Here is a 27,780-nt window from a genome sequence, read left to right on the forward strand (position 1 = left end):
GGGCCAAGGAGGAGGAAAACATTAGAAAACTTTGTTAGCTCGTCGCTCACTTAGAAGGCTGCAAAGATGAAGTCAGCGACATGTGACAGCCTAGGCATCTCCACGGACTGAACCCTGTTCTCTGTTAATCATAGAGGATTTCATAATGCTTGAATATTAAGTTTCCTCTGGACATTTATCCGTAGTGCCAAGACGGCGAGGCTGCTAGCTAATGTCATTGAAGCTAACGTCGCTGACGCGGAGGATTCTCTTAAATCAGGTAAACATTAACATTAACAAGCTGTCACTTTGGGATTAACTTTCATTTTCTGTCGTGACATGGACCCTATTATTAAAATGTGGTCTCGAATATATATAATATATATTTGAGTGGTTGTCAAATGTTACTAAAGTACGTACAGCAGGTTCCTCTTTTTGTGTTTTTCTTTTTGTCCCGAACAATTTAAGATATAAAACAAATGACCCCCTGTAACGAAACTTTCTCTTGTGCTCATGGTTCAGGTTGTATTTCTCTGTGAATCTCATCTTTGGCAGATTTTTTAAAACGTGGTATTTTACAGGATGGAGTGTCATGAAGATGATGATGAGAACCCACTTCAGTGGACCACTGCAGTAAGATTAAACACTTTAGTAAAATATACATTAAACACGAGACATGAGCAGCGGTAACCTTATGTAAAGAGACAATTTCACAGTCAGATTAAAGCTGTCATTATTAAACTTTGATGAAAGTCTCAAAGTCTCAGAGTAACCAAACACGCTGCACCTCTCACTTTTTTATTTCTTTTGTACAATTTTTAATTTTTTAATTTGTATTTTTGCATAATTCTTGTCTGTAGAAATTGTAAATAGGTCATACTTATTCTCACTACCTCAAACTGCTGCACCTTAAAATGTTTATAATTTTTGTACATAGAAATTCCACATTTGTCTATTGTCTATTTGTCTATTGTTCATTTGTTTATTGTTCACCTTATACCATAGAGAGCGAAACTACTGGAGTCAAATTCTTTGTTGGACAATATTCGAACCTGGCCAATAAAGATGATTCTGATTCTGATTCTGAACTGCACATTTGAGCTAGTACTAGGGTCAATGACTAATAAGGATTTTCAACAGGTCAATTTTAAAATAATAAATAAAAGAATATCTATTGCAGTAGTTCAAACATTAAGAATGTTGTGTACACAAATTCATATACAAATGTGATTTCAGAGTTTTTTTGTCAAGATGAATTAGCCTTAAAAAACGTCATGTGGTGCAACCATGATTCATATTAAAATAAATTAATTTCCTGGAGTTTTCAGTATTATACAAAAATGGTTGTTTTTTAAATGGTCGCACCACATGATATTTCATCAAATGGACATAATCAGTCAAACTTTGTTTGCATATTATGATGGAAATATAAATACAAATGTGTTGCAATCTTACACACTACAAAACACTTGGAAATCTTGCCAGATAGAAGAAGATTGATTTAAATACATTTAGAGTGATTTCAAAAAGGTTTTCAAAACAAGTCTTTGGTCCTGGTCGGACGGTCGCACCACATGACATTTTGACGCTTAAAACAACAACAAAATCCCAAATAACTAGTATTTTTTGTAAAATTCAAGTGAGTCCATATGTGGGAAAGGTAGGTCATATATCTGGTATTTGTTTTATCCATTTAAACCTTTTTTGAATTAAAAAAAAAGTCTGTTTTTCAGAAAATATAGGTGTCACGTCACTGACCCACTAACCTAAATCTCGTTTAGATGGTGATGAACAGCAAGAGTAACCTGAAAGCACGAGTGCAGCAGTTTGTTGAGGACAGGACGCAAACCACCATGGTATGAAATACACATTTGTTGACAGCTTACGATTTGTTTAAGTTTAATGACAAGTGCAGCTAATAATTTTTGTCAGACTGTGGATTTCCGACCAACTTGTTTCAAGTAATATTGAGAATTGATGGAGGTAACTTGTTGTTTTGTGCATTTTGGGAAGCTTTTGTTGTAAAATTGAGATACTTATTCTAACCACTGCATTCTCAAACCCTCCTACATCGCTAAACATTGTTTAACTGACTTCATTTTGGACTAAGAAGGCTGATGTTATAAAAGCAGCAGTTTAAATATTTTGTGAGCTACAAAACTGTGTTTTCTCACACGACTGCACTTATTCCCCCCTCATCTGTTGTTTAGCTTACAGGTGTCTTGATAGGAGCTGCTATCACTATGTCGTTGATTGGGATTGTGGTGCTTTTCCTTTACAGGAAATTCAAACTTGCCCGTGAGTCTTTTAACATCGTTCTGACCATACTTTTTGTATTTTATTTATTTTTTTATTTTTTTATTTCTATATTTATTTGAACATACCTTACATAACTATCTACATTTTATGTCTGGATTCTCTAATAAGGTGAACAGCGGGCTGGTGTGCCTCAATATCGCTTTAGAAAACGAGATAAAGTGCTCTTCTATGGAAGGAAGATAATGCGAAAGGTATGATTCAACTTCAGATGACACTTATGATTTTCATCAGAAAGGGAAAGAATAGACTTAAGTATTTAGGCTAACCGTCCTATTATATTGTCCATATCAGACAAAATGTAATAATTTTAATTCAGTTCATAATACTTAATTAATCCAGAACGGAACTTGGGTACATAAGCCAACTTATATATTCATTTAATCAGGCAGTTTAAAAAGTATTTTACTCTTTACCTCTCAAGGCATTAGTTTGTTCCCTACATTGCCCCACCTAGAATAACAAACCTGATTGTGTTTCTCTTTTTCAAGGTCCAGACACTTTCTTCAACTCCTTCTCCCTCTACTACCTCAGTATCAAAGCAACCACGCATACGTAAAAGAACCAAAGTTCTGAACATAGCTCACAAGTATGTACTTATTAGTTCTATCAAAATGTATTTGAGTCCCATTATTATTGGTAATTTGGTTTTATTTGGGTTTATAAATACTTTTTATTCCAACAGAATCTTAAGGATCCGTAAAGACCCTCCCACTTTACAGCCTAAGGAACCCCCTCCCTCCTTGCTAGAGGCCGACTTGACAGAGTTTGATGTGCAGAGCTCAAACCTGCCCTCAGAAGTCCTTTATATGTTAAAAAATGTCAGGTAGATAAATATACAACTTTCCCCTCAAATTCGGCCTCCTCAGTATTTTGTTTTATGATGTTTTTGTTTGGCAACTTCTTAAAGGGTTTTGGGCCATTTTGAGAAGCCATTGTTTCTGGAGTTATGTCGCCACATGGTGTTGATAGAGCTGCAGGAGGGGGAAAGTCTGTTCAGACCAGGAGATGATGACGACAGCATCTATGTGGTCCAAGATGGTCGACTTGAGCTCTGCATACAAGAGAATGTATGTGACAGCCATTTCGGGTTGACCTTCCTCTTGGTTAATGAAGAAATAGATTTGGCTTTTTATTATTGTATTTTTTTATTTATCAAGTTTTCTACCAATAGTTGTAATACATTAGAGACAGCTCTTTCACATATTGGTGATTTTTGTGTAGGTATGTGCTCTTTTTTTTTTTTTTTTTTTTTAATTTATTTTTATAAATGCAGTGATTGTTTGTGCTCCCGTCATTGTTCCAGTATCAACCTGCATAGCTTAAAAAAGTATGAACAACAAAGGGCACCAAGCCTGTTTTTAGTCAGATATGTTCTCCATTTTTTTTAAGTTGTTTTATCACCCGATTGAAGTACTGTGTGCACATATAATATACTGTATTATGTTTAAATGCATTTATATTTCCTCTTTTTTTCTTCAGGATGGTACAGAACCAGTGGTGAAAGATGTGCTCCCAGGAGACAGTGTCCACAGCCTGCTCAGTATTCTGGACATCATCACTGTGAGTTACTACTGTATTTATTCCTGTATTGCAGATCAGACTAGAGACTCTCCTCTTATCTTACCGTGTCGGTTCTGTTGGCTTACCCATTTCTTATCATAATTGACATTTGTTCAGGATATGCATACTTGGTCACGCATTTAGAAGGCCATGACTAAACGCTGCTAGATTATTTGGGCCATACTCTGACTCTAACCTGGACTTTACTCCATCTCCATTGTCTTCATGTGACAACTTGATCAATGACATTAGTCGTTTAGTGACGCAGATTATTGATGACATAGCGCTTATTAAAACCAAATTAATTTCTGGCAAGACAAAAGCACCATGGAGGAATGTGAAAACAGTGAGGGCCCTTAAAAGGAACTGCCGCAAATCCGAGGGCAAGTGGCGCAAGACCAAACTGCAGGCAGACTATAAGATCTATAAAGATATGCTCAGCACTTATAACAAAGAAATAAAACAATCTAGACAGCAGTACTTCTCTCAAATCATCACTGACAATTCACATAACGCTAAGTTTCTCTTTAGCACAATTGACAAACTCATTAATCCTCCAAGACCAATACCCACTGAGTTCCACTCCTCTGATAAATGTAATACATTTGTATTATACTTCAAATATAAAATCCTGAACATTAAGAATAATATTGCGGTTTCCTCTGCTGGTGGACGTGACCACTCTCCCTCTGCTCAGCACCGTAGTGCCAGCACTCTTTCCAACTTCACCCTTACTCAGTGCAGTGACATACAGGAAGTAGTACAACAGCTGAGCTCTGCGACCTGCTCTCTTGATCTTATGCCCACTAAACTGTCCAAAGATGTTTTTAACTGTATTGATGATGATGTACTCAAAATTGTAAATACCTCCCTACAGTCTGGAATCTTTCCCTCATGTCTCAAACATGCTATTATAACACCATTGATAAAAAAGAGTAACCTTGATCCATTCACTGTTGAGAACTACAGGCCCATTTCAAACCTTCCATTCCTGGGGACAATTCTGGAGAAGGTTGTCTACCAGCATTTACACAGGTATCTGTCATATAATAGCCTGTTTGATGCCTACCAGTCTGGTTTTAGAAAAACCAGAGTACAGAAACTGCCCTTTTCAGAGTTATCAATGATCTGAAGATTAACACAGACAACCACAAAGTCTCTATTCTGTTACTTCTCGACCTTAGTGCAGCTTTTGATACTGTGGACCATGTCATTCTACTTCAGCACCTGAATCTGATAATGTCAGCATTCAATATGGAGTCCCACACAAGGGTCAATTCTAGGTCCCCTACTTTTCAATTTGTATATGTTACCACTTGGGTCCATCATTCGGCATCATAATATTCAATATCATTCTTATGCTGATGACACACAACTATATGTATCTGTTACTGCCAATCATTTGAGCCCAGTCAATGACCTCATTCAATGCATTACAGATATCAAGTATTGGATGGCAACAAACTTTTTACAGCTAAATGAAGAAAAAAACAGAGATTCTTTTAATTGGTCCAAGTGCTCTGAGGCAACATATTCTCCCTTTATTAACTCCTCTGTCAGTAAAACCTTGGGTGTTATGTTAGATGCTGATCTTAACTTCCAGAAACACATAGCTAATGTCTCCAGGACTGTCTTCTATCATCTCAGAAATATATCTAAAGTAAGATGCTTTCTGTCACAATCAGACTCTGAAAAGTTGGTTCATGCCTTTATCTCCAGTAGATTAGATTATTTTAATGCACTTTTTGCAGGACTGACAAAGCAAGTGTTACATAAACTCCAGCTTATTCAAAATGCTGCAGCCAGAATTCTAACAAAAACCAGGAGGTATGAACACATCACTCCTGTTTTATCCTCTCTGCACTGGCTCCCTGTTAAATAAAGAGTAGATTTTAAAGTACTTCTTATTGTCTTTAAATCTATGAATGGCTTAGCTCCCTCCTACATGGTTGACATGCTGAATACATAGACAGATCCCTTAGATCATCAAATAAGAATCTTCTCATCATACCTAGAATTCACACTAGATCTGCTCATGGAGCTTTCAGTCACTACTACACTCTCTGGAATTCCAGGAACTAAGGTCTGCTCCAACAGTGCCCTCTTTCAAAAGCAGACTAAAAACTAACCTTTTTGCACAGGCGTTTGAGTAAACTCTACATGGTTGGCTGGGTGATCGCACTTTTATTAAAATGTAATTATGGTTGTTGTTATTGTTTTTCTTTTGTCATACTTGTTATCTATTTCTGTTATTGTAAACTTGTAATTTTGTTTGTTTGTTTGTTTATGTATTTTGAGCACATTGAATCCATGCTCATCATGTTAAATGTGCTTTATAAATAAATTTGCCTTGCCTAAATCAATACATTTACATTTGCTTAGTGCCATGCTGTATTTTATGTCCACTCAGGAAAATGTTTTTATTTAAAGCTGGAGCATTTATGCTAGATCCCTGTCATGAAAATTCTGAAAAGGATAATCCCGATTTTATCCTGAGTCTTAGGCCCTTGGTTTGGAACAGAAGGTTCTTAAAAAAAGAGTGATTAATTAAAACAAGTACAGCATGGGGAAATCAAGCTTGGAAAGGTTCAGGATCAGACTTTAACAACCTTCCTAGCGTTTTAACATTTTAAAGCCTTTCTTGCTTATTTGTACTAAAAATCAGGTATTTAGAAACACCAAGTATCTGTACATATAACAAAATGGAATAAGACACATCTTTTTGGTCTATTTAACTACTAAAGCACATATCTAAGTAGATGGTTATCAATACTGAACTCACAGATAGTCATAGAAGACAGATTTTTTTTTTTAATTATTATTATTCATGTGACATCACTCTCCATCCCTGAAACTGAATGTGCTGGATTTCCAGGGTTATCCAGCTCCATACAAGACTGTGTCAACTCGGGCAGCAACTCGCTCCACCATCTTACGTTTACCAGCAACAGCATTTGAGTCAGTTTTTAGGAAATACCCAGAGACACTTGTGCGTGTAATTCAGGTAAGAAATTATCCAACAAAACTATTTAGCGTAAATTATTCACTATGATGCTGGTCAAGATGAATATATCATATTTTTCTCTCTGTTTAGTGGTGTTTTCCTTTTTTTTTATGTTGCAGATAATAATGGTGCGTCTCCAGAGAGTGACCTTTTTGGCCTTGCATAACTATCTTGGCTTAACAACTGAGCTCTTCAATCCGGTAGGAGGGAAATTAATTAAATGCAATAATACTTTATAAATCACTGAGAGAGCCACATGCATACTTAGTCACACACAGACATAAGCTAATTTGCCAATCTTCCATGCTTTTTTTTTTTTTTTTTTTTTACTTTGTTTGGTGGCTCTTACACAATATTTAATTATACTACTACTACATTTAGCAGATGCTTTTATCCTAAGCAACTTACATCTGAGAGAACAACGCAAGCAAGATATCACATATCCAGCATGGATCAGTGCTGGTCAGACTGCTGTGAGTCCAGTTGGACACAGGTGCTGCCATGCTAGTACTGGAATTATTTATTTTTTTATTGTTACCTTCCCGCACAACACAACAGTCCCTTTATACAAGAAAGCTACGTCTTAAAAGACGCCATCATACGATCATCTTGTTATAATAGCTTTATGTTTTACAAGAGCTTCACTTAAGGCTAATTTTATTTTTATTCACTAATAAAAAGAAATCAATCAGTTACTCCCTTTTGTTGGAAAACAAATGTTTTCACCTTTTCACCAAAAATGAGCCCATGTTTTTTTCAGAAAGTATTTTGATTTTTAGAATTAAATGTTTCAGATGTTGATGTATTATAAATGCAAAAAAACGTGTGTTTACCATCTCCATTACCATTTTGTTGCTTAAATGGCAGGTGGGCCAAGCTGTGCCTTTGTCCAATATAAACAATGTGATGGCTGAAGCAAGTTCTGGAAAGAATATTCGCCGTCTCCATTTCCAGGATGAGTTACCCGTTGGGACCACAGAGAGCAGTGCAGAACCAGGTCAAGTATACACATGGAAGGGATTCCAAACATGCACTACCCACAAACATTTCTAATTAAACTTTTCACTTTTTGAAATTAATCCAGACCTGACATCTTACAGATGGTGCAAAGGACAGTCCTTCAAGCAGCTACAGGAGGGTGCGATCCATCTCAGCACCTATCGACAGCACAGGTGGGTCACTGTGTTGGACAAGTCTGATCAACAAATTGCTTGTGGCTGCATTAATTATCATGCACTGAGTTATCACTGTCACTAATTTGTAACTCATAATTTTCATTATTCCATCTTTCCAGTGACAGGAAATGACCTGAACATGGCTTGTGAACGAGCTCGAGTCACTATGGAGGAAGCTCCATCCAGTCCTGTCACTCACAAAGTAAGATCTTGCTCTGGTACTTCATCTGCTTACACTGAGGTGACTGATGTGTAGACATAATACAGGGTTTCCGCGGGGTTTTAAAAAGTATTAAAAAGTGATAAATGAAAATTGCCAAATTTAAGGCCATTAAAAGTGTTAAATTCACTGTCAGAGCAGAGGTATTATTTTTTTTTTAATTGGTATTATTTTTTACTTTTTACATTTTAAGCAGTCTATTTTATTGTCATTCACAAAGTGAAATAAATGTGAAACATCTGGTCAACATCACTGACTACGTTTACATGCAGTCAATAACTCTTTTAAAACCCGAATATTGGCAATAACCCGAATTTGCACGGCCATGTAAACACTTTAAATACGGTAACCCGAATTTGCTCATATTCCGGTTTTTAAAAACCCGAATATTACCCCTGGGTTACTCCTTTTAAAACCCGAATATTCAGTCATATAAACGCCAAATGGAATATCCCGACCAAACGGAACAGGAATTTGTTTTCTGCGCATGCTCTGTTCGCAAGGAATCCTGGTCTTTTGAGTCCAGGACGTACTTCTAAACCAGCCTTTCTCGACCGGGCTGTCGCGGCACCCTGGTGTGTCGTCAAAAAATGACCTATTCTGACATTTCATATATAAATACCGTATTTTCGCAACCATTCGGCGTGCTGTGTGGAAAGGCATACCCTCATTTTTGTGTGTCATTTGTATTTAAAACACACACACACGGCGCGCCGTCTACACACTAACACACACGCTCCGCGGAACACACACACAAGCACGCAAGTGTGCGTTTATAAAAATAGAGCCGGAGCAAAACTTAGTTTGATTGACTTTATTTCAGTTTTTACATTAATCAACCCCATCGAAGTCTCATCCTCTGTTTCGGCATTAAAGAGCTCCGCTCGCTGTCAGAGTGTCTTTCTGTGGCGGCGCCTCGAAATGCTGGCTTTTGCAAAAGCTCGCAAAATAGTCCCAGCAGACACCTTAGCCCACGGATCAACAATCTATCTGCAAACTGTGGCATAACTTGCCCCTGCGCTGCTTTCCACTCCTGGAGAAACTGTTCCCCCTCAGTCATCCATCGCTCCCACGCCGCTGCAGCCTTAAGGCTGATTTATGGTTCCGCGTTAAACCGACGCAGAGCCTACGCCGTAGTTTACGTAACCTCCGGCGTAGGCTCCGGCGTAGGATCTGCGTCGATTTAACGCGGAACCATAAGGCTTCACTTTGAACGGCCGGTTCACACCGACGTCCAGCGGTTGGAGTTACTTTGTCAGACCTCCCGGAATAACAGCAAGCATAGTGTTCATATTTTTCACTTCTTTTTTTATACTGTCTGTGAGAGATGGGCGCATAGAGTCACAGATCAGCAGGGATGGTGATGTGTGGAAAAACCACCGGGTCGCCGCAAACATACACCTGCCTCAGCCACTCATCATCACCCGTTCATCCATCCAGCCCTTTTTGAACATTTTGGCATTTGTGGACGGTAGAAAGTCCCAGGATAGCGAGATTTACATGAAGTTGGGAGAAAAGTTGCGTGAAGCAGCATTTGTTTTGAATTTGGATACAGGAAGAAGAAGCGGAAATGACGGTAATTGCGTCATCACGTTCTCCGCGCATCGCTGGTTTGATCGGGATATCCCGAATGATTAATTACCATGTAAACAGGGATAACCCTGTTTGCTCACGCATGTAAACGGAATATTCCAAATGTTTCAGAAACCGGAATATTAGCAATAACCCGAATTTTGACTGCATGTAAACGTAGTCAATGAGTCTATAAATCTGTTCTGTATAGTGTTCTATAGTTCAAAATCTGTATTAATGTTAAAAGGTACGTGATTAACACTTAATGTTGTGACATTTTTTTTTTTTTTAAATCTGAAGGTAGTGAAAAAGGTATTAAATTGGTATTAAATTTAACATAAGGATTGCTGTATAAACCCTGTAATACAATATCCCAACAACTGCTGCATCTTGAGGTGCTACATACCTGGTCCTCCCATATAAATCTCTCCCTTGTGCCTGTCTTTGTAGTCCAATCTGAAAAAGAATGTGACAATGCAGCCCATCCCTTCTGAAGTGTTTCACTATACTGACAGTGGAAGGCAGTCTGATGCGATCCACCTTAGTAAGAGCAACACAATCCTCCAGGCTGCTAAGAAGGACCTGCTGAGAATCATCCAGCTGCAGGTAAACCAGTCAACGTAGATATTGTTTTTATTTATTTATTATATTTATGGATATTTTTGTGACATGTTTCATGGAAAAAGTCTGATGGCGCATTTATGTCACGAAAGCATATTGTCTCTTTATAAAGCTGTAATAAGCCGATGTTAGGTATTTATTTTTTCTCTTCCAGGACCCCAGTCTACTTGAAGGAAGGGTGACACTTCATCATGTGAAAGCTGGCTCTGTTGTAGCTCGTCAGGGAGACCAGGTTAGAGAAAATAAATTACGTCGTTATGCTTTCTCATTTTCATGACTGTCCTGTGTAAGGGTTAATTTATTTTTATTCCCATTATATTCTCAAAATTTAAATTATTTTGTTCACCTATGTTCAACCATATATGCCTCCAGAGGAAAAGTGTAGAAGTATTGTATCACATTTAACTTCTAAATTAACTCACTATCTGAAATTACCTTGAACAAGCAAGTAGTGCTTTGAAGCTTTTACAGAAGCGGACTGTATTCCTATTCATGTGCAAAAGATGGCAAACAGGTTATGCTCATCATACAAACACAAGTAAGACTGAATAATTTACTTTGAAAAATAACAGTATTGTATTTGTCTAGCTTGTTGTTTCTGTCAACATAACTGAAATTATATACATTGTCCTACATCAACATATAATTTTCAGACTTTGAAAATAACAGAATTGTACACTGCAACACATAATTTAATTAATTCATCATTTACTATCAGACTGTGTAATGTGCATTATTCTCTCATTTGTGCTGCTCTTGTTTTTTAGGAGGTGAGCATCCAGTTTGTGATTTCAGGCCTTCTCCATGTTTACCAGCGGATGATTGACCGTGGAGAAGAGACTTGTCTGTTTGTGACACATCCCGGAGAGCTTGTTGGTCAACTTGCTGTGCTGACAGGAGAGCCCCTCATATTCACTGTTAGAGCCCAGCGAGACTGCAGCTTCCTCTCTATTTCAAAATCCCACTTCTATGAGTGAGTCAAATGGACACTTCCACACAATGAGCTTACACAATTACTTGATGTAATTTAAAAAATGATAATTATTACCCTATTTAGGTTAATATTTGTAGTTTTAAATGATCTTAAAGATATAAGAATGCAATCACACATGCAAAAGGTTACAAATTCACTTATTTTAAGAAAATAAAGAAACAAACAGAAAAAAACTGGCAGATGTCAATTATTGTTTGTAAAGAGTTTGGGAACCTTATCCCAAATAGTTGGCTTTTTCCCTTTTGGGTGAAATCATCTCTGTGAAAACTTTCAAACAATCTACTAGTTCCATAAACTTTTAACTTTATAATATCTGAACAGTTTCTTGCACAAACACCCCATATCAAATACCCCAACACCTCAATATGGGTCAAGATGCAAGTTTTGACAAGGTCATTCCAAAGAAAAAATATTTCTGGCAATTCGTTGATGTTATCAGAATATAATCTAGAATATAATTGTAGTCCTGCAGCATGGTCCAGTGCACATACTTAAGCTTCAGTTTTGGACAGATGGTCTAAATCTCCCCCAACACAGTAAAGAAATCATTGTGGATGTAATGGTGGTGAGAGTTTTTTAGTAAATTTATTTTTATTATTAGGTTGGTTGTAGTACCTTAATCTCTTTCTTTTTTTTCATAAAATGAACATCAAATGTCCACATATTTACCAAACACAATTGAATGCAATAAAAATGTTCTAACTGAATAATGAAAATAATGTGTTTTCTTTTCTCTTCCTTTAATTTAATTTTTGTTAATTATTTAGGATAATGCGTGTGGAGCCAAAAGTTGTCCTGAATGTTGCTCACACAGTGTCGAGGAGGATGTCATCATTTGTCAGACAGATAGACTTTGCTCTGGACTGGATGGCTGTGGAAGCTGGGAGGGCCGTTTACAGGTGTCTTTCTTTAAACATTCGGCAGCCCTGGAGACAATACTGTAAATGAGCAGACAAAGTTGTAAATGCTAGGAATCGAGGCACTAGAACTCATGTTATCTATTTATTTTTCAGGCAGGGAGAAAAATCGGACAGCACTTTTATAGTGCTTAGTGGTCGACTGCGATCTGTTATCATGAAGGAGGATGGAAAGAAAGAGCTTATTGGAGAGTATGGACGTGGCGACCTGATTGGAGTGGTAAGGATCCTGTCAGGAATGAGGAAGACTGTTAATAGCTGGGACAGAAAAGAAGTTTCATATTAATGACTGGAGTAGTTATATGTTTATCGTTTTATTCCACTAAATAATTGTGCAAAATTTTAAAAATCAATGAAGAAACTACTGTATTTGCTAATGGTGATTTGGAAATTGACAGTGATAATGGACCTGCTAGATCTGTGCCTACTGTCGGTTTTGGTGTGTCATTCATTTTCCTCTTTGCTGCTTACCTCATCCCTGCCGCTTGGCTTCAGAAAAAAAGTGTTGTTGGAAGCTGGGAGCACTCAGAGATGTATTTAGCCCTGCTTTATGGACATCAGCTCTGTTTCTAACCTCTGATACTCTTGAAAATGATCAGGTTTCTTAAAGTCGGTATATTATTATAAAATATATTACAGATTTTAAAATGATAGAAAATGACAATTTTTATGCAAGTTAACATGACCAACTCTACTCACTGATTTTGACTTACTGATCAATTCCCCACACCCAATCATTGCACAGGTTGGTGGAATAATTAGAAAAAAAAACATGGTTGTAACAGACTGAAGTTTTTTGATAATTTCTGAAACATTGGCCTAAAAAAATAAGGTTTTCTAGCAGGAGGCTAATTTCCTCATATGTCCCATTTAAACTACATGCATATTTTTGTGTATTTGGTGCAAGTTTGGTAGCCTATGAGCTATGTAAAATAAGTTTAGTTTTTTTGTTTTTAAACCAGCAATTTTTATGCTTTATGTTGTAAGGTGGAGGCCCTAACCCACCAGAACAGAGCGACCACTGTCCACGCTGTAAGAGACTCTGAACTGGCCAAGCTACCAGAGGGAGCTCTCAGTTCCATCAAGAGGAAGTTCCCACAGGTATCTAGAGTTAACTTCAAGCTTTGAATTTATGTGAATAAACTGGTTATATGAATGACACTCCAGGAAGCATTCACTTTAAATTGGGATCAGAACACCAGTGTAAAAATCTCTAAAAGTCAGCTTGGACAAGGATTTGTTTTTAAACTTGTTTTTAAATTTTTATATCTGGAAGGATCATTTTATTCTAATACTGCAAAGGAAGCATTTAACTCTGCAGAATTTACCGAAATACTGATGAAATCTTTCTGCCTTTCAGGTCGTCACTAGGTTGATTCATTTACTGGGTCAGAAGATCCTTCAGCAGGTCAATGGTCCTCTGACAGGTGGGTGAGCATTGCTTTATAACATTTTGTTCTGCATACATTTCTTTGTGCTTATATATATATATATATATATATATATATATATATATATATATATATATATATATATGTGTGTATATATAAAATTGTTGCTGTTGAGGAAAACTATTACAGATCTGTAAAATGTGTGCAGCTCGTACTTTGGCCCTCAACACTCCAGGAAGCAAGTGGGATGCTGGGAATCAAGCCTCCAATCTGTCCACTGTGGCAGTCCTGCCAGTATCAGAGGAGGTGCCTTTGACTGCCTTCACTCTGGAGCTGCAGCATGCACTCGTTGCTATAGGTAAGCAAAAATATACAGGACTTCAAATGTATCCAATGTTTACATTTCAAAAAACTGTTTCCCAATATAATTAACTAGATTTAAAGAGAACTGTTGTTTTAAAAAAAGAAAAAACAGTTCAAAAGGCATATTCCCATTAATTGTTTTAATGCAAACAAACTATGCTGCATAGTATCATCAGATAAACTATGTCATGCATCGCTGTAATACATAAACTCTTAAGTTCCTGGCAAGAAACAAAACCCGGGGGCAAAAAAAGATGATCATATCCGGAATCGAGAGGTCTGCAAGATTGTTTTCTTTGGTTTTGTTGTTTTGTTTTTTTACTGTTAAAGTTGTAATCACTCTTACATGTCACCCTGTTGTGTTTCTGAACTTAAAGCAGGGTTAACTGTTTTATTAGTTATCGCTCAGTCACTTTTCTCCCTGCACTGAAACGTCCCTACAAAAGGTTGACCACCTCCAGTGCACACAGTCTCATGTGTCATCGTCCAAAATTCAAACTCCGGACTTGCATGACTTTTGATCTTATGCGATTATTTCACCCAGCTATGATATAAATGTTCAAATGAATTATACTAGATTTTTGTTCATATCTTTGGTGCGGAGCTGTCACAGGAAGAGGTCTGTTTGTGTCTGTGTGTGCATGTGCTGTGGGTAACTGAAGAAAGCCAAATTACCTTTTGATTAATGAAACAGATTTTCCCTACAGTGAGTTTTTAAGGCTTTGTGGTGTGACTAAGAAAGGTGGCAGTCTGTATGCATGAATCAGTTTCCATGTTTGTTTTAATTAAATATATTGACTGAAACTGATACAAACTGATTATGGTTGAAAAATAAAAACAATGTGACTGTAGGATTGGTAATGACCAGTCAGATTATTTTGGATTTGTTTTGATGCTGGTGCTTTTGGGAAGACATTGATTGTTACCTTGCTTTGTCATACAGGACCCATACTTCTGCTGACCAGTGGTATTATCAAACAGAGACTTGGAGCTGCAGCACTAGACAGGTATGTTTTGTGAGAGAGTGACTTTTCTTGATACTTTTATTTGTAATGCTCTATTATTTCATCAGCATAGCTCGGATGAAAATAATGTTTAGTGTTTGATTTTCCTGCTATCACCCTGCTATTTAAATATTTTATTTTATTTGGGCTCTCTCTGTACTTTAAAATGCTTATTAGATTCGGTTCAAGTATGTTTTATTGACACATGAAAAAATTTATCTACTGTGTGTCATGAATGGGAATCTTACCTTTTCAGTGTCCATGAGTACCGTTTATCCAGCTGGCTGGGTCAACAAGAAGACATCCATCGTATAGTTCTTTACCAGACTGACTACACACTGACCCCATGGACACAACGATGCATCCGTCAGGCTGACTGCATCATTATCGTGGGACTAGGGGAGCAGGACCCTGCAGTCGGGGAGGTGAGCTATGAATGGCCAGTTACCAGTAGAGATCAGGGAAGAGGCAGGTAAAAAGTTAGCTCATGGTAACACAATGTTGGCTTCCAGCACACTTAAGTACTGCATTTAACAATTATTTATACCGTCACAGTTAAATGTTTTTTACCTCAGCCCCCGCCCCCCCCCCACACACACACACGTACTTTGGATAAAACATCCTGCTGAATGTAATGTGATTAAGACTCTGCATTGGGGATAAAATGGGATGTCTGTGATTTTGGCCTGGGTGCTGATGCCAGAAATGCTGATTTGAGTATTTATGTTGTTACTAATCTATAAAGATTTCATCACTGGTTTCATTTATGCTTTTTCACAAGTTGAAAACAGGTGGACCACCTTGGACATATCACAAACCCAACACAAGGCTAATTGTGTGAAAAATAACAACTATGGAAAACTTAAAGTCACTACCTCACCTACCATGCCAACTTAAAGGGGCATCTAATACCTATTTTAAACAGGCCTTGAATGTCTTAAAAACAAGCTCTTGATTGTTTTTGCTAAATAAATTAGAAATTCAGCCTCTGAGCCATGTCTTTATCTTCCCATTCTCTAACCTCATTATCTATGAGGGATTCTGAGTGGGCGGGGAGGCTATGATAATGAGGCTCTGTGCTGATTGGCTGCCTGAATGACGTGATACACCACTATGAAAAAATGGCGGAAGCTCTGTCCGGTGGAGTTAGTTGTGGGCGTGGTTTCACGCATCGGAGGACAACCTATGTAAATCGTGCCCGTCGTTACGTAACGACGGGAGCAGAATCTGAACGGCTCGTAGATCCACAGCACACTGGATGGCTCACCGGGCGGCTGTACAGACACTGCAGAATTTGGTTGCTTTCCTCCTTCTCGGAGTTGGCAGGCTGAGGGAAGACCACTTTATATATGTTAAAGCAAGAGAAAACATGTTTTTCTTAATAGGTCCCCTTTAAATGCCAACTTAAGCCTGAAAACACCTGCATTTTTTTTTTCAGTCATTATTTGCATTTGATTGCAGTCACATACAGTACCTGTATCATTTTCACGTAAATGTGTCGTCTGTATTGGTTAAGAGTTTTCACTGCTTTTCAGAGCATGCTGTCAAAATTCGTATTGTTCCATTTTTGCATTAACCGCAAACTCAGATAAAAGTTGAAAAAGATACAGTGTTTTGAAACATCTTTTCTTCTAATCTAGCTTGAGCGTATGCTGGAAGGAAGTGCAGTGCGTGCCCAGAAGCAGCTGGTGCTGCTGCACAGAGAAGACGGCCCACCACCCCAAGGGACTGTGGAGTGGCTCAACATGCGGAGCTGGATCTCTCGGCACCTACACCTCTCTTGTCCACGAAGGGTCTTCTCCAAAAGGAGTCTGCCAAAGCTGGTCAGAATAAAAAATAATGTATATTTTTTCTCCCCAATTCCCAGTCGGTTATGTTTTACATGTAGGTTGGAGTACTTCACTTTTTTCTATTTGGCTCATCAACTCTTAGACAGTAATGTATTTTTTGTTTTAAAATGTAATGTCCTTTCACTGTTTATCTTATTATCTATCCAGTTCCTTATTTTCCCAAAGGCTTAGCCATTATCTCTACTTTTATAGTTGCTTTGTTTTTTGCAGATGGAGCTCTATCAACGTGTATTTGAAAAGCCAGCAGACCGCCACTCTGACTTCTCACGTCTGGCTCGCGTTCTCACAGGGAATGGCATTGCTCTTATCCTTGGAGGAGGGGGTGCCAGGTGAAATAAATATAGTCTGCTATTCATTGTCTGGCTAGTCTCGTTTAAAGACGATACATTACAATTATGTAATCAAAGACAAAAAAAAACAACCTTTTGTCTATTTCTGGCACATTTACAGAAATGTTAATTAATGTACATTTTCCCTACCAAAAAAATAAATTAATAAAAGCTATAACATAAACTTTATTCCCTTAAAGTGCAGACAGATTGTATTAACTTTGGCCTGAATAGACCTCCCCAGTTCATCAGAATCTTTGATTTTTAACAACCTGCCACCTTCATGTACCCTTTTTTTTCCACCCCTTCCTACATGATGTTTAAACAGTTATATGAACTACAGTGCCTTGCGAAAGTATTTGGCCCCCTTGAACTTTGTGACCTTTTGCCACATTTCAGGCTTCAAACATAAAAATACAAAACTGCAATTTTTTGTGAAGAATCAACAACAAGTGGGACACAATCATGAAGTGGAACGAAATGTATTGGATATTTCAAACTTTTTTAACAAATAAAAAACTGAAAAAGTGGGCATGCAAAATTATTCAGCCCCTTTACTTTCAGTGCAGCAAACTCTGTCCAGAAGTTCAGTGAGGATCTCTGAATGATCCAGTGTTGACCTAAATGACTAATGATGATAAATGGAATCCACCTGTGTGTAATCACGTCTCCGTATAAATGCACCTGCACTGTGATCGTCTCAGAGGTCCGTTTAAAGTGCAGAGAGCATCATGAAGAACAAGGAACACACCAGGCAGGTCCCAGATACTGTTGTGGAGAAGTTTAAAGCTGGATTTGGATACAAAAAGATTTCCCAAGCTTTAAACATCCCAAGGAGCACTGTGCAAGCGATAATATTGAAATGGAAGGAGTATCAGACCACTGCAAATCTACCAAGACCTGGCCGTCCCTCTACACTTTCAGCTCATACAAGGAGAAGACTGATCAGAGATGCAGCCAAGAGGCCCATGATCACTCTGGATGAACTGCAGAGGTCAGAGGTCAGAGGTCACCTACAGCTGCGGTGGGAGACTCAGTCCATACGACAACAATCAGTCCTATACTGCACAATTCTGGCCTTTATGGAAGAGTGGCCACAAGCCACCTGGGAGACACACCAAACATGTGGAAGGTGCTCTGGTCAGATGAGACCAAAATCCAACTTTTTGGCAACAAAGCAAGACATTATGTTTGGCATAAAAGCAACACAGCTCATCACCCTCAACACACCATCCTCACTGTCAAACATGGTAGTGGCAGCATTGGGCCTGCTTTTCTTCAGCAGGGACAGGGAAGATGGTTAAAATTGATGGGAAGATGGATGGAGCCAAATACAGGACCATTCTGGAAGAAAACCTGATGGAGTCTGCAAACTGGGACGGAGATTTGTCTTCCAACAAGACAATGATCCAAAACATAAAGCAAAATCTACAATGGAATGGTTCACAAAAAACATATCCAAGAACTGAAAACTGCTGTTCACAAACGCTCTCCATCCAACCTCACTGAGCTCCAGCTGTTTTGCAAGGAGGAATGGGCAAAAATTTCAGTCTCTCGATGTGCAAAACTGATAGAGACCCCAAGCGACTTACAGTTGTAATCGCAGCAAAAGGTGGCGCTACAAAGTATTAACTTAAGGGGGATGAATAATTTTGTACGCCCAATTTTTCTGTTTTTTATTTGTTAAAAAGTTTGAAATATCCAATACATTTCGTTCCACTTCATGATTGTGTCCCACTAGTTGTTGATTCTTCACAAAAAATTACAGTTTTATATCTTTATATTTGAAACCTGAAATGTGGCAAAAGGTCACAAAGTTCAAGGGGGGCAAATACTTTCACAAGGCACTGTAAGCCTTCAGGTTCTGTTGTTAAGTCATAAAACTAGAATGGATTAAAAAGGAAATATCTTGGAAAATCTAAAAAAAAAAAAAAAAAAGGAGACCTTTTCCATCAATCTTTGTTAATGGGGAAATTGAAACTGAATGATGGCTGCTGATGGAGAGCCTGCAATGTTGTAAATGTTAAATTCAATGTAATGGGTATTGAAATAATTTGCTTTTCGAATTTTGGGAAGAATTGAATTGAATTCTTATTCTTTTGGATTTTCTATCCCCACTAATATTTTTGATTCTCTGTCTATATCTCTTACTTTTTAGTCATAATTAAATGTAATTGTTATATTTCATAATTTGTCTCCATCGTCTTAATCAGGGGTTGCTCGCAGGTGGGCATACTGAGAGCGCTCTCTGAGGCTGGCATCCCAGTGGACCTAATTGGCGGGACCTCAATCGGGTCTCTGATGGGGGCGTTATACGCTAAAGATCGTAGCTACAGTCGCATGAGGATAAGGGCCAGAGAGTGGGCAATGGTGAGACTCAGCGACACTGGTTGGATCCAAATCTTGTCAAAAGACATTATTTGAAAGCACAAATAATGCTTATTTGACATTATGTCAAATAATGTCATGTTGTAAAAATAACATCTGAAGTGTTTTTACCTGCCCTTTACATGAGGGCTCATTGAGGTAACAAAAAAATTTAGGGATAAATAAACATTCTTTTGATGCCTTAACTAAACCCTGATACTGCTCTATTAGATTGGATCTTGTGTATTATCATGTATTATGCCTCGAAGTTAAATGAACAAGAAGCAACAAATAATGGCTAATTATTCAAGATTTTTCAAATTTTCTTTATAGGAAATGACTTCAGTGTTTAAGAAGGTTCTGGATTTGACATATCCAGTTACTTCCATGTTTTCTGGGGCTGCCTTCAACTCAAGCATCAACAATGTTTTCAACAGCAAACAGATTGAGGTGAGTGTGAGAAGAATAACAATGCTGTCCTTTTTCGAACAGTTTGGGCTGAAATGGTGGGGCAGAGGATGAGAGAGTCACCTTGTATGTCATTTACTCCTCTGATTATCTGTTTTGGCATGTTTTGTGCACAGGACCTTTGGATCCCATATTTTAATATCACTACAGACATCACTGCTTCAGCCATGAGAGTACATACGGATGGTAAGTAATATGGCAATTTTTTCACTTTTGTTTTTACAATCATTTGTGTTGTTTCAAAAAGTTACTTGAATCAAAGTTAAAGTGTTTTTTTTTTTTTCACATAATGATATTTATTTGTGAAATAAAAGTGCTCCATGTGCTCATCCTTTGAAATCGCTGAGATTTAATATTTATTCAAGAAACAAAAGTGATCAAAACTGAAGAATGGATTGTTTTTTCATTTGAGGGTCTCTATGGCGATATGTTCGTGCCAGCATGTCTCTATCAGGATATCTGCCTCCTCTCTGTGACCCCAAAGATGGACACCTCCTGATGGATGGAGGCTACATCAACAACCTTCCTGGTTTGTAATACTTCTCAGTTTTACTGCTTCATAACGGATGGTATAAGTATGCCATTATTCCTCTCGATGCATTGATATGCTCAGTCATGTTAATTTTATTTAAAGCAAATTTATATTTAAAATTTAACAATGTTTTCTTCCTATCCTACCCTCTGGTTTTGCTTTTTGACCCTGACAGCTGATGTTGCACGGTCCATGGGAGCCAAGGTGGTGATAGCGATTGACGTGGGCAGCCGAGATGAAACCAACCTCACTAACTATGGGGACTCGCTCTCTGGGTGGTGGCTGCTATGGAAACGCCTCAACCCCCTGGCTGAGAAAGTGAAGGTAAAGAATAGATTCACAAATAAACTGCAATAAACTGTGCAAGAATATTTCCAAACTAAATTTGAATAAATATTAAAATGTTTGAGGGTTTTTATTCTTGTTTTCTTAAATTAATTTCAACAGGTGTTGAACATGGCAGAGATTCAGACTCGGCTGGCCTATGTTTGCTGTGTGAGGCATCTTGAATCTGTCAAGAACAGTGACTACTGCGAGTATATCAGACCTCCCATCGACAAATATCGTACTCTGGAGTTTGGCAAATTTGATGAGATTGCTGTAAGTCCACAATTGTTTAAAAAACATATTTCGGACATATCAATTTTTAAATCGCATTGCCTGATTCTTAGCAAGTAGTGTGTAAAATGAAACTAATATGTACATTTTTACTGTAGGAAGTGGGATACCAGCATGGCAAGACTGTGTTTGATGTCTGGAGACGCAGTGGTGTCATCGACAAAATGTTGAAAGACAGACACCAAGAGGAGTTCCCCAACACTCAAAACAAAAACAATGTAAGACTGGAGGTCAATACATGGGAATCCTGTTAAATATAGGACAAGAAAGTAAGATCATGGAAATAGATTCTATACTACACTTGTTTCTCGGCAATGTTCAGGAAGAAAAAGCATATCATTTAAATGAGAGAGAGAGAATGTATTTATCTCATTGTTGGGTGCAGGAACCATGATGGCCCAGGCCATCATGTTGCATTGTGACTTGAACAATAACAATGACTTAAGTGAAGGATTTTCTCACATCTCCAGACTCGATACCACAATTCTGATATTAGTTGGGGCTTATGTAAGGATTTAAGTTATGCATTAATGTGACAAATTCTTCTTTTAGCACTGATTGAGTACCTTGAGCACTAACCAGTAGAAAGGATTCCTAAATTCTGAATTAGCTTGTTAAATCATCCCTTGGATGTTGAATCTAGGTTTGAAAACTTTTGGTTTTGCCAGCTAAATGTCAATTTGAGGATTTAACAAAAGAATCATAAATCAAGGGCTGATGTCATAGTTACTCCATAACCTTCATCTTTTTTTTTTTTTTAATTCTCTTTTTATTTAGAACAGCAGGATTCCATCTTACACGTTTTTACATTCAATCTTTAACTTAAATGATTTTGTCCCTACTGTCCTCCATGTGTTTTTTATGAACAGTAATCAGAAACAATAACAGAAAAATAAAAAATAAAACAGAACCAGGGAGCGCACCCATGTTTACAATCATTACATCACATAAAAAAGTAGTTCACATGAAATCAGATGTGATTGGTTTCACATACTCAGTCCATTTGGACCAGATCTTATAAAAGTTTTATTTCTTAACCTTGAGGGAGGAAGAGATCTTCTTTCATAACATAGATCTCGTAGAAGATCCCAATCCAGTCACCTTCATCTTTTTATATCCAGAAAATGTGTCTGTTTTTTCAGGTGGTGACTTGTCCCAACGCTTCCTTCACTGACTTGGCAGAAATCGTGTCCCGCATTGAGCCAGTTAAACCTGTTCTGGTGAACGGTAAAACTTCTGACACACATTTGAAACCAGTCGCTTTCGACCATACGTTTTATGGACACACCTTTTATCTTTTTTAAGACTCTGGATTTTCTTTTTCGAAATAAATATTGTTTGCCTAAATTTGAGGAAATGAGAAAATAAACTCCTGCATCAATTTTAACGTCGTCTAAAACGCAGTGTTGTGCATGAACGAGTTCAAATGAACGCGTTCATTGAACACGTTAATTTCTGTGAGAACGTTGAACTGAACGCAACATATTTACAAATAAAGAACTTGAACGTGAACTTGTTCATTCTGCAGATAACGAACTGGAATTTGAACTGTTCAGATTATGTGAGTTTCAGCTTCACTGTTTAGGTCCAACTATTACAGAATAATCCTCCTTCTCATTTCACCAGCGGGCGGCGCGCACATTTAAAATACTCTACAAGACAACGACTTCACACTAAATCACCCAAAATGCAGTGCACACACTAGCATAACAACGGGCACCATCTCCATGGCAACGGCGGGCCGAGCCCGGTGCATCTTTACATGACCAGTGAAGAGAGAGACGTTGCAGACGCAGCGTCAGCGATCCGTCAGATGATGATCCGCTTATGATTATTTGCGGGAACTTTACACATTGTCTCCCAAAGAGTCCGACGGTAAAAATCTAACCTGTGCAAATTATGTCCACCTGCACCGAGAAAACAAGTCAGAGCGTCTGCCTCGTCAACTTCAAATTTGAAATCGTTATGTGGAGTTAAAGCATCCGTCCAGTGTGAGAAAATATCTGCGAGTCCTTAACAATCAAAAAAAGTCGTCAGGAAAGACCAAGAAGACCCAACAGCCCCAAACGATCCCAGTCACACCTGCAGCCTTCAGGGGTCTGATTTCCTGATGATTGTTTACAGCAGGGTCTCCAATCCTGGTCCTCAGGACCCCTGTCCTGCATGTTTTAGATGTTTCCTTGCATCATCACACCTGATTCTAATTAATGGTTGTCATCAGCTTGTAATCCAGGTCTGCACAAGCCTGTTTATGACACATTTTTATATTTTATATAGTAATTTTTATCACAGTGTGCTGAAGCAGGGAAACATCTATAACATGCAGGACGGGGTCCTGAGGACCAGGGTTGGAGACCACTGCTATACAGTGAACAGTTTTAGGATAGGGTGGCGTTTCATTCGTACTTCTCACCTAAAAATATTGAAATGAACTGAATTTGAACTAGTTCAAAATGAAAATGGTGAACTATGAACGTGAACTCTTCATTTTTAAACTATGTGAACTGAACTTTGAACTAGTTCATGAGAAGTATGAACTTGCACAACACTGCTAAAATGTTTGTATTTGCTACATATGAATGTAACATAAGCATGAAATAGAGAAGGGAAACAGGAACTGAGAAACTTGAAACTCCATTTAACTTGAAGTGAAACCTAAAATAGCAGCCGCTAGCTTTTTTTTTCTTCAACTGTCTCTAGACTTCTCCTTTTACCTGTTTCCGTTAACAATAGCTTCATCACTGGTCACTCAAAGGCACTCACTTAATTTCACAGTATTTGCACTTTTTGCAGTTCTGACTGATTCACCTGCTCATCTACTTGCATCTTTCACCTCTTCCACACTCTCCATATTCCATCTTATTCACCCACGATGTGCTTCTGTGCATCCTGTCCTGCACTGTTTTCTCTTCAGAGGAGTCAGACTACCACACTGACTATGAAGAGGAGGCTTTGGAAAGTGCTTTGTCAGACATGGAGATGTACAGTCACTATGGAGAGCACACTGAAGGGGAGGAGACTGCTGACACGGTGTGAATCTTGCTTATACCTTTGGGTGGTCATCATTATTATTATTATTGTTATTTTTATTATTATTATTAGCTATAACATTTTAGTCATGTGTAAGACAGGTTTGTTTGGGTAAATTGTGTATCTATATTTTAGAATCCTTTTTTAGTGATTTTTAGGTGAATGCATAATTGAATAGACAAGTCAGATGCCAGCAAATTGAGAGGAGAAAAAAAAGTTACTCGATGGGAATAGAAACAACAAGATATGCAGAGGTCATAATGGAAATAATGCCATATAAATATATGGTGAGTAAAGAGAAATATAGTGCCCAATACATCATGAGAGGTACCTCAGCAGTCTAGTCCTTCCGCATTACTAATTTTGTAATTTGCTGGGAAAAATGTCTTTCTTTTTTTCTTTTTTTTTTAATAAATCATTTCACCCACTCTAATTGCTCTCCCGTGGGTTTCAGACATCATTGAAAGTATGTTTTCCTGTCCAATTTAATTTTTTTCTTCTGCTTTTTAAGGATGAAGAGCTGGAGGGTAAACATGAACTGTCTGCGACTTCCCTCAGCAGCTATCACCTTTCAGCTATTTCCAACAAAACACCAGAGGACGTGACAGACCAGCAATAACACCAGCAAGTCCCTCAAGCTAAATAGAAGCACACAGAAAGTACCCAGCATTTGTGAAGTCATAGGTCATCCAACAGCTGTGAACCTAATTATTTCTCATATTGAGATAGTTGAGATTTAAAGCTTTACATGAATCACACTTGAAGGGATGAGACATTAATGTGAGGGATTGTGGTCCATAACAAAAGCGCTGGGTTCCTTGACTGATGAGACACCTTAACTGTCAGGACTTTTGTTTTAGTGTCAAACACAGACTGAACAGCAGCCCATTTAAAGTTGAACTGTCTGTAGACTTTTGATTTCCAATTATGATTTATATAGGCTAACTTAACTATAGTTAAAAAAAGAATTATATAAAAAAAAATACAAAACATGTATACTATTCAACGAAAGCCTAGTTGATTATATGCAAAAGTCACAAATTTGGCAATCATTCCAAAATGAAGTTAAATGCACAACTGCCAGAATCATGATGTGGCTTCATGTCATATTTACACTATATTACATATATATAATACTATAGATCTGAATCATAACTTTGGCTGGAGCCATTTATTTTTCAATATCAGTTACTGTGATTATTTTTTGTGTGGCAACTAATACACTAATTCTATTTTTGATGAAACATCAAAAAATAGATAAAATGTAGATCATACAATTCTAGCGGTACATTTTTTTTTTTTTTCGTCTGACCAGCAGTCAAAGACCCAAAGATAATGATATTATTTTAATTTTGAGAGAAGAAAACCAAACAAATATAGTGGGATTGCTAAGAAGATAATAAAAGATACTAAATGCAAATGAGTGTTAATCTGTACAGCAGAAACTGATTACTTAACAAATAAGTTGTGACTAGCATCCACTGTTACTTCTCTGTACTGATTGTTGGGAGAAAAAAAAAACAACAGTTACTGTATATTATCTATCCCCAAGTTTAATATTTTTGTTTCTAAAGTTTATTTAGCATATATATAAACTAAACTGATATCAGCAAACCCGTCAGGATCTCTTCAACACTTTTGTTATAAATCTTTGTGATTTTACAGGGTCTTGTTACCACAAGTTATAACTCCCTGTAACACTGTAACTGTGTATTTACCATCATATATACTGGTGCAGTACCTGCGGCCTTTGTAGACGCTAAATAAAAACCTAATCATGAAGGGAAATTATAATAAGGTGTTTGACAATTACACAGTTTTTTTTTTCTTTTAAATAAATAACACAAGCACAATTAGTAATCTGACAGACTGAATGTTTTGCTACTTTATTAAATAGGAAATGGTGAGGGGTGAAATAGTGCCATGATGTTAAAGTTTGAAAACAAAAGCCTTAGATTCCTATGTACAAGAAATAAAGGACCCCCCCCCCCCACTGCTGCCTGTATTTGACACTTGTTTGAAATATTCGGAATTCAGAAATTACCACTAAGTCTGTAACTTGAGATCATATGTTTATTTTTGTGATTAGATCTTATTAATATACAACTGTTTGTTGTTGTTTGTATTATCCTGTTTACCACAGGCATTGTACTTAAATAGGACTGTGATGGATTATTTTGGACTACAATTAAAAATGTTTAATTATGACTCAGTTTATTTGGTTAGTTTATTTGATGATTACCCATATCACACGTTTATATTTATAAACTGGATTTTCTTTTTTTTTATTTTTTTTTATTAATTTGTTAACATACAGTACAGACAGCGACAAAAGACGACATCAGTTACAATGATACGTATCTAGGTGTGTGTGTGCGTGTAAATAATATGATGAAAGTAGATACATTTAAGAATATTAATTTGAGAATAAATAAGTAAACAAATATATAGAGTGGTGTAGCACGATATAATATAAATATATCATAATAATATAGTAATATCCTAATATAACAATAATTTTTATATTATAACATAAGAAAATTATATCACCATACTATAATATATAACAATATAATACTATAGTTTAACATCCCATGAGATTTCATAACTTAATATAATAATACACTATGAAACAATATATTATGATAATGCCAAGAATAATTATTAGAATTAGAATTGGTAATTTCTATATTGCAATGAGGGGTGAGGTCAGACCGAAGCAGGAGGCCCCACCAGACTCCAGTTGCCCGACCGGGAGCCCCAGCAAGAGGCAGGTAGGACGGCAGTGAAAGGAAACCCCTCCTCCCTTTTTGATTTTAAGCATTTTTAAATTTATATATATATATATATATTTATTTTTTTTAAGATTTATTTTTAGATGAAGAATTGCATTAAATATCACAAAAGATTGTTTATTTTATTGTGTATTGTTGGCTTTATCTTGAACAACAACAAATCACCATCAAATTAAAAGTGTCAAAATATTTTAAAACAATTTAACAGTCTTGTGCGGAAATAAAGAACAGCAAAATAATGTGTTCGAGAGGGAAGAGGAGGAAGCAGAACGCTTATTTAGTCCTGTCCATTCCTCACAATATTATATCATATGCCATAGAAAATATTAAAATTAAAATAATAAAAGAAAGGACAAAATAACAAAAATTAAATAAATACAACACAAACAAAGACTAAGGCATAATTAAACTACTGTAGCTTCCTACAATATCCCAGTCACTACTTTGATGATCCATGACCCAGCCATGAATGCAGGTAGTTACATTTGTATCATAAATGATGTATCACATAAGGAACAGAATGATAATGAAAGAAATACATACAGAAGGTAAATTGAGTTCTTTAGAGGTCCTTATTTTTATATTTGTCAAGAATTGTTCTCTTGTATGTGTTTTTAAACTGTATAGCGTTAGTGCTTCATTTGATTTCTTCATCAAGTCCATTCCACAAAG

General features: G+C 37.2%; 1 protein-coding gene across 1 annotated transcript; it reads left to right on the forward strand.

Moving 5' to 3' along the window:
* Positions 1 to 26,515, forward strand: pnpla7a (patatin-like phospholipase domain containing 7a). Its single transcript, XM_061734310.1, has 36 exons — positions 1 to 259; positions 561 to 612; positions 1,761 to 1,835; positions 2,190 to 2,277; positions 2,407 to 2,489; positions 2,787 to 2,884; positions 2,981 to 3,121; positions 3,206 to 3,365; positions 3,778 to 3,858; positions 6,734 to 6,862; positions 6,982 to 7,062; positions 7,730 to 7,859; positions 7,963 to 8,034; positions 8,157 to 8,239; positions 10,280 to 10,435; positions 10,605 to 10,682; positions 11,218 to 11,423; positions 12,212 to 12,343; positions 12,458 to 12,581; positions 13,349 to 13,462; positions 13,722 to 13,788; positions 13,961 to 14,110; positions 15,059 to 15,122; positions 15,376 to 15,544; positions 16,760 to 16,942; positions 17,180 to 17,298; positions 19,512 to 19,668; positions 19,999 to 20,115; positions 20,250 to 20,319; positions 20,546 to 20,662; positions 20,841 to 20,989; positions 21,113 to 21,265; positions 21,382 to 21,501; positions 22,426 to 22,510; positions 24,198 to 24,313; positions 24,825 to 26,515. Exons 2-36 carry the CDS (start codon positions 562 to 564, stop codon positions 24,930 to 24,932), a joined length of 4,026 nt encoding a protein of 1,341 aa, XP_061590294.1. The 5' UTR covers positions 1 to 259; position 561; the 3' UTR covers positions 24,933 to 26,515.
* Positions 26,516 to 27,780: the final 1,265 nt, after the last annotated feature.

This window comes from Cololabis saira, chromosome 11 (genome assembly GCF_033807715.1).
Source record: "Cololabis saira isolate AMF1-May2022 chromosome 11, fColSai1.1, whole genome shotgun sequence".
Taxonomy (NCBI): Eukaryota; Metazoa; Chordata; class Actinopteri; order Beloniformes; family Belonidae; genus Cololabis; species Cololabis saira.

What these genes read in the sequence shown, in the direction of transcription:
- pnpla7a (XM_061734310.1), top strand. Translation starts at nt 562, where the DNA reads ATGGAGTGTCATGAAGATGATGATGAGAACCCACTTCAGTGGACCACT. An exon ending in GAAGGAAGATAATGCGAAAG is followed by an intron (nt 2,490 to 2,786) that starts GTATGATTCAAC and finishes CTCTTTTTCAAG; the next exon opens with GTCCAGACACTTTCTTCAAC. An exon ending in TGAGAATCATCCAGCTGCAG is followed by an intron (nt 10,436 to 10,604) that starts GTAAACCAGTCA and finishes TTTCTCTTCCAG; the next exon opens with GACCCCAGTCTACTTGAAGG.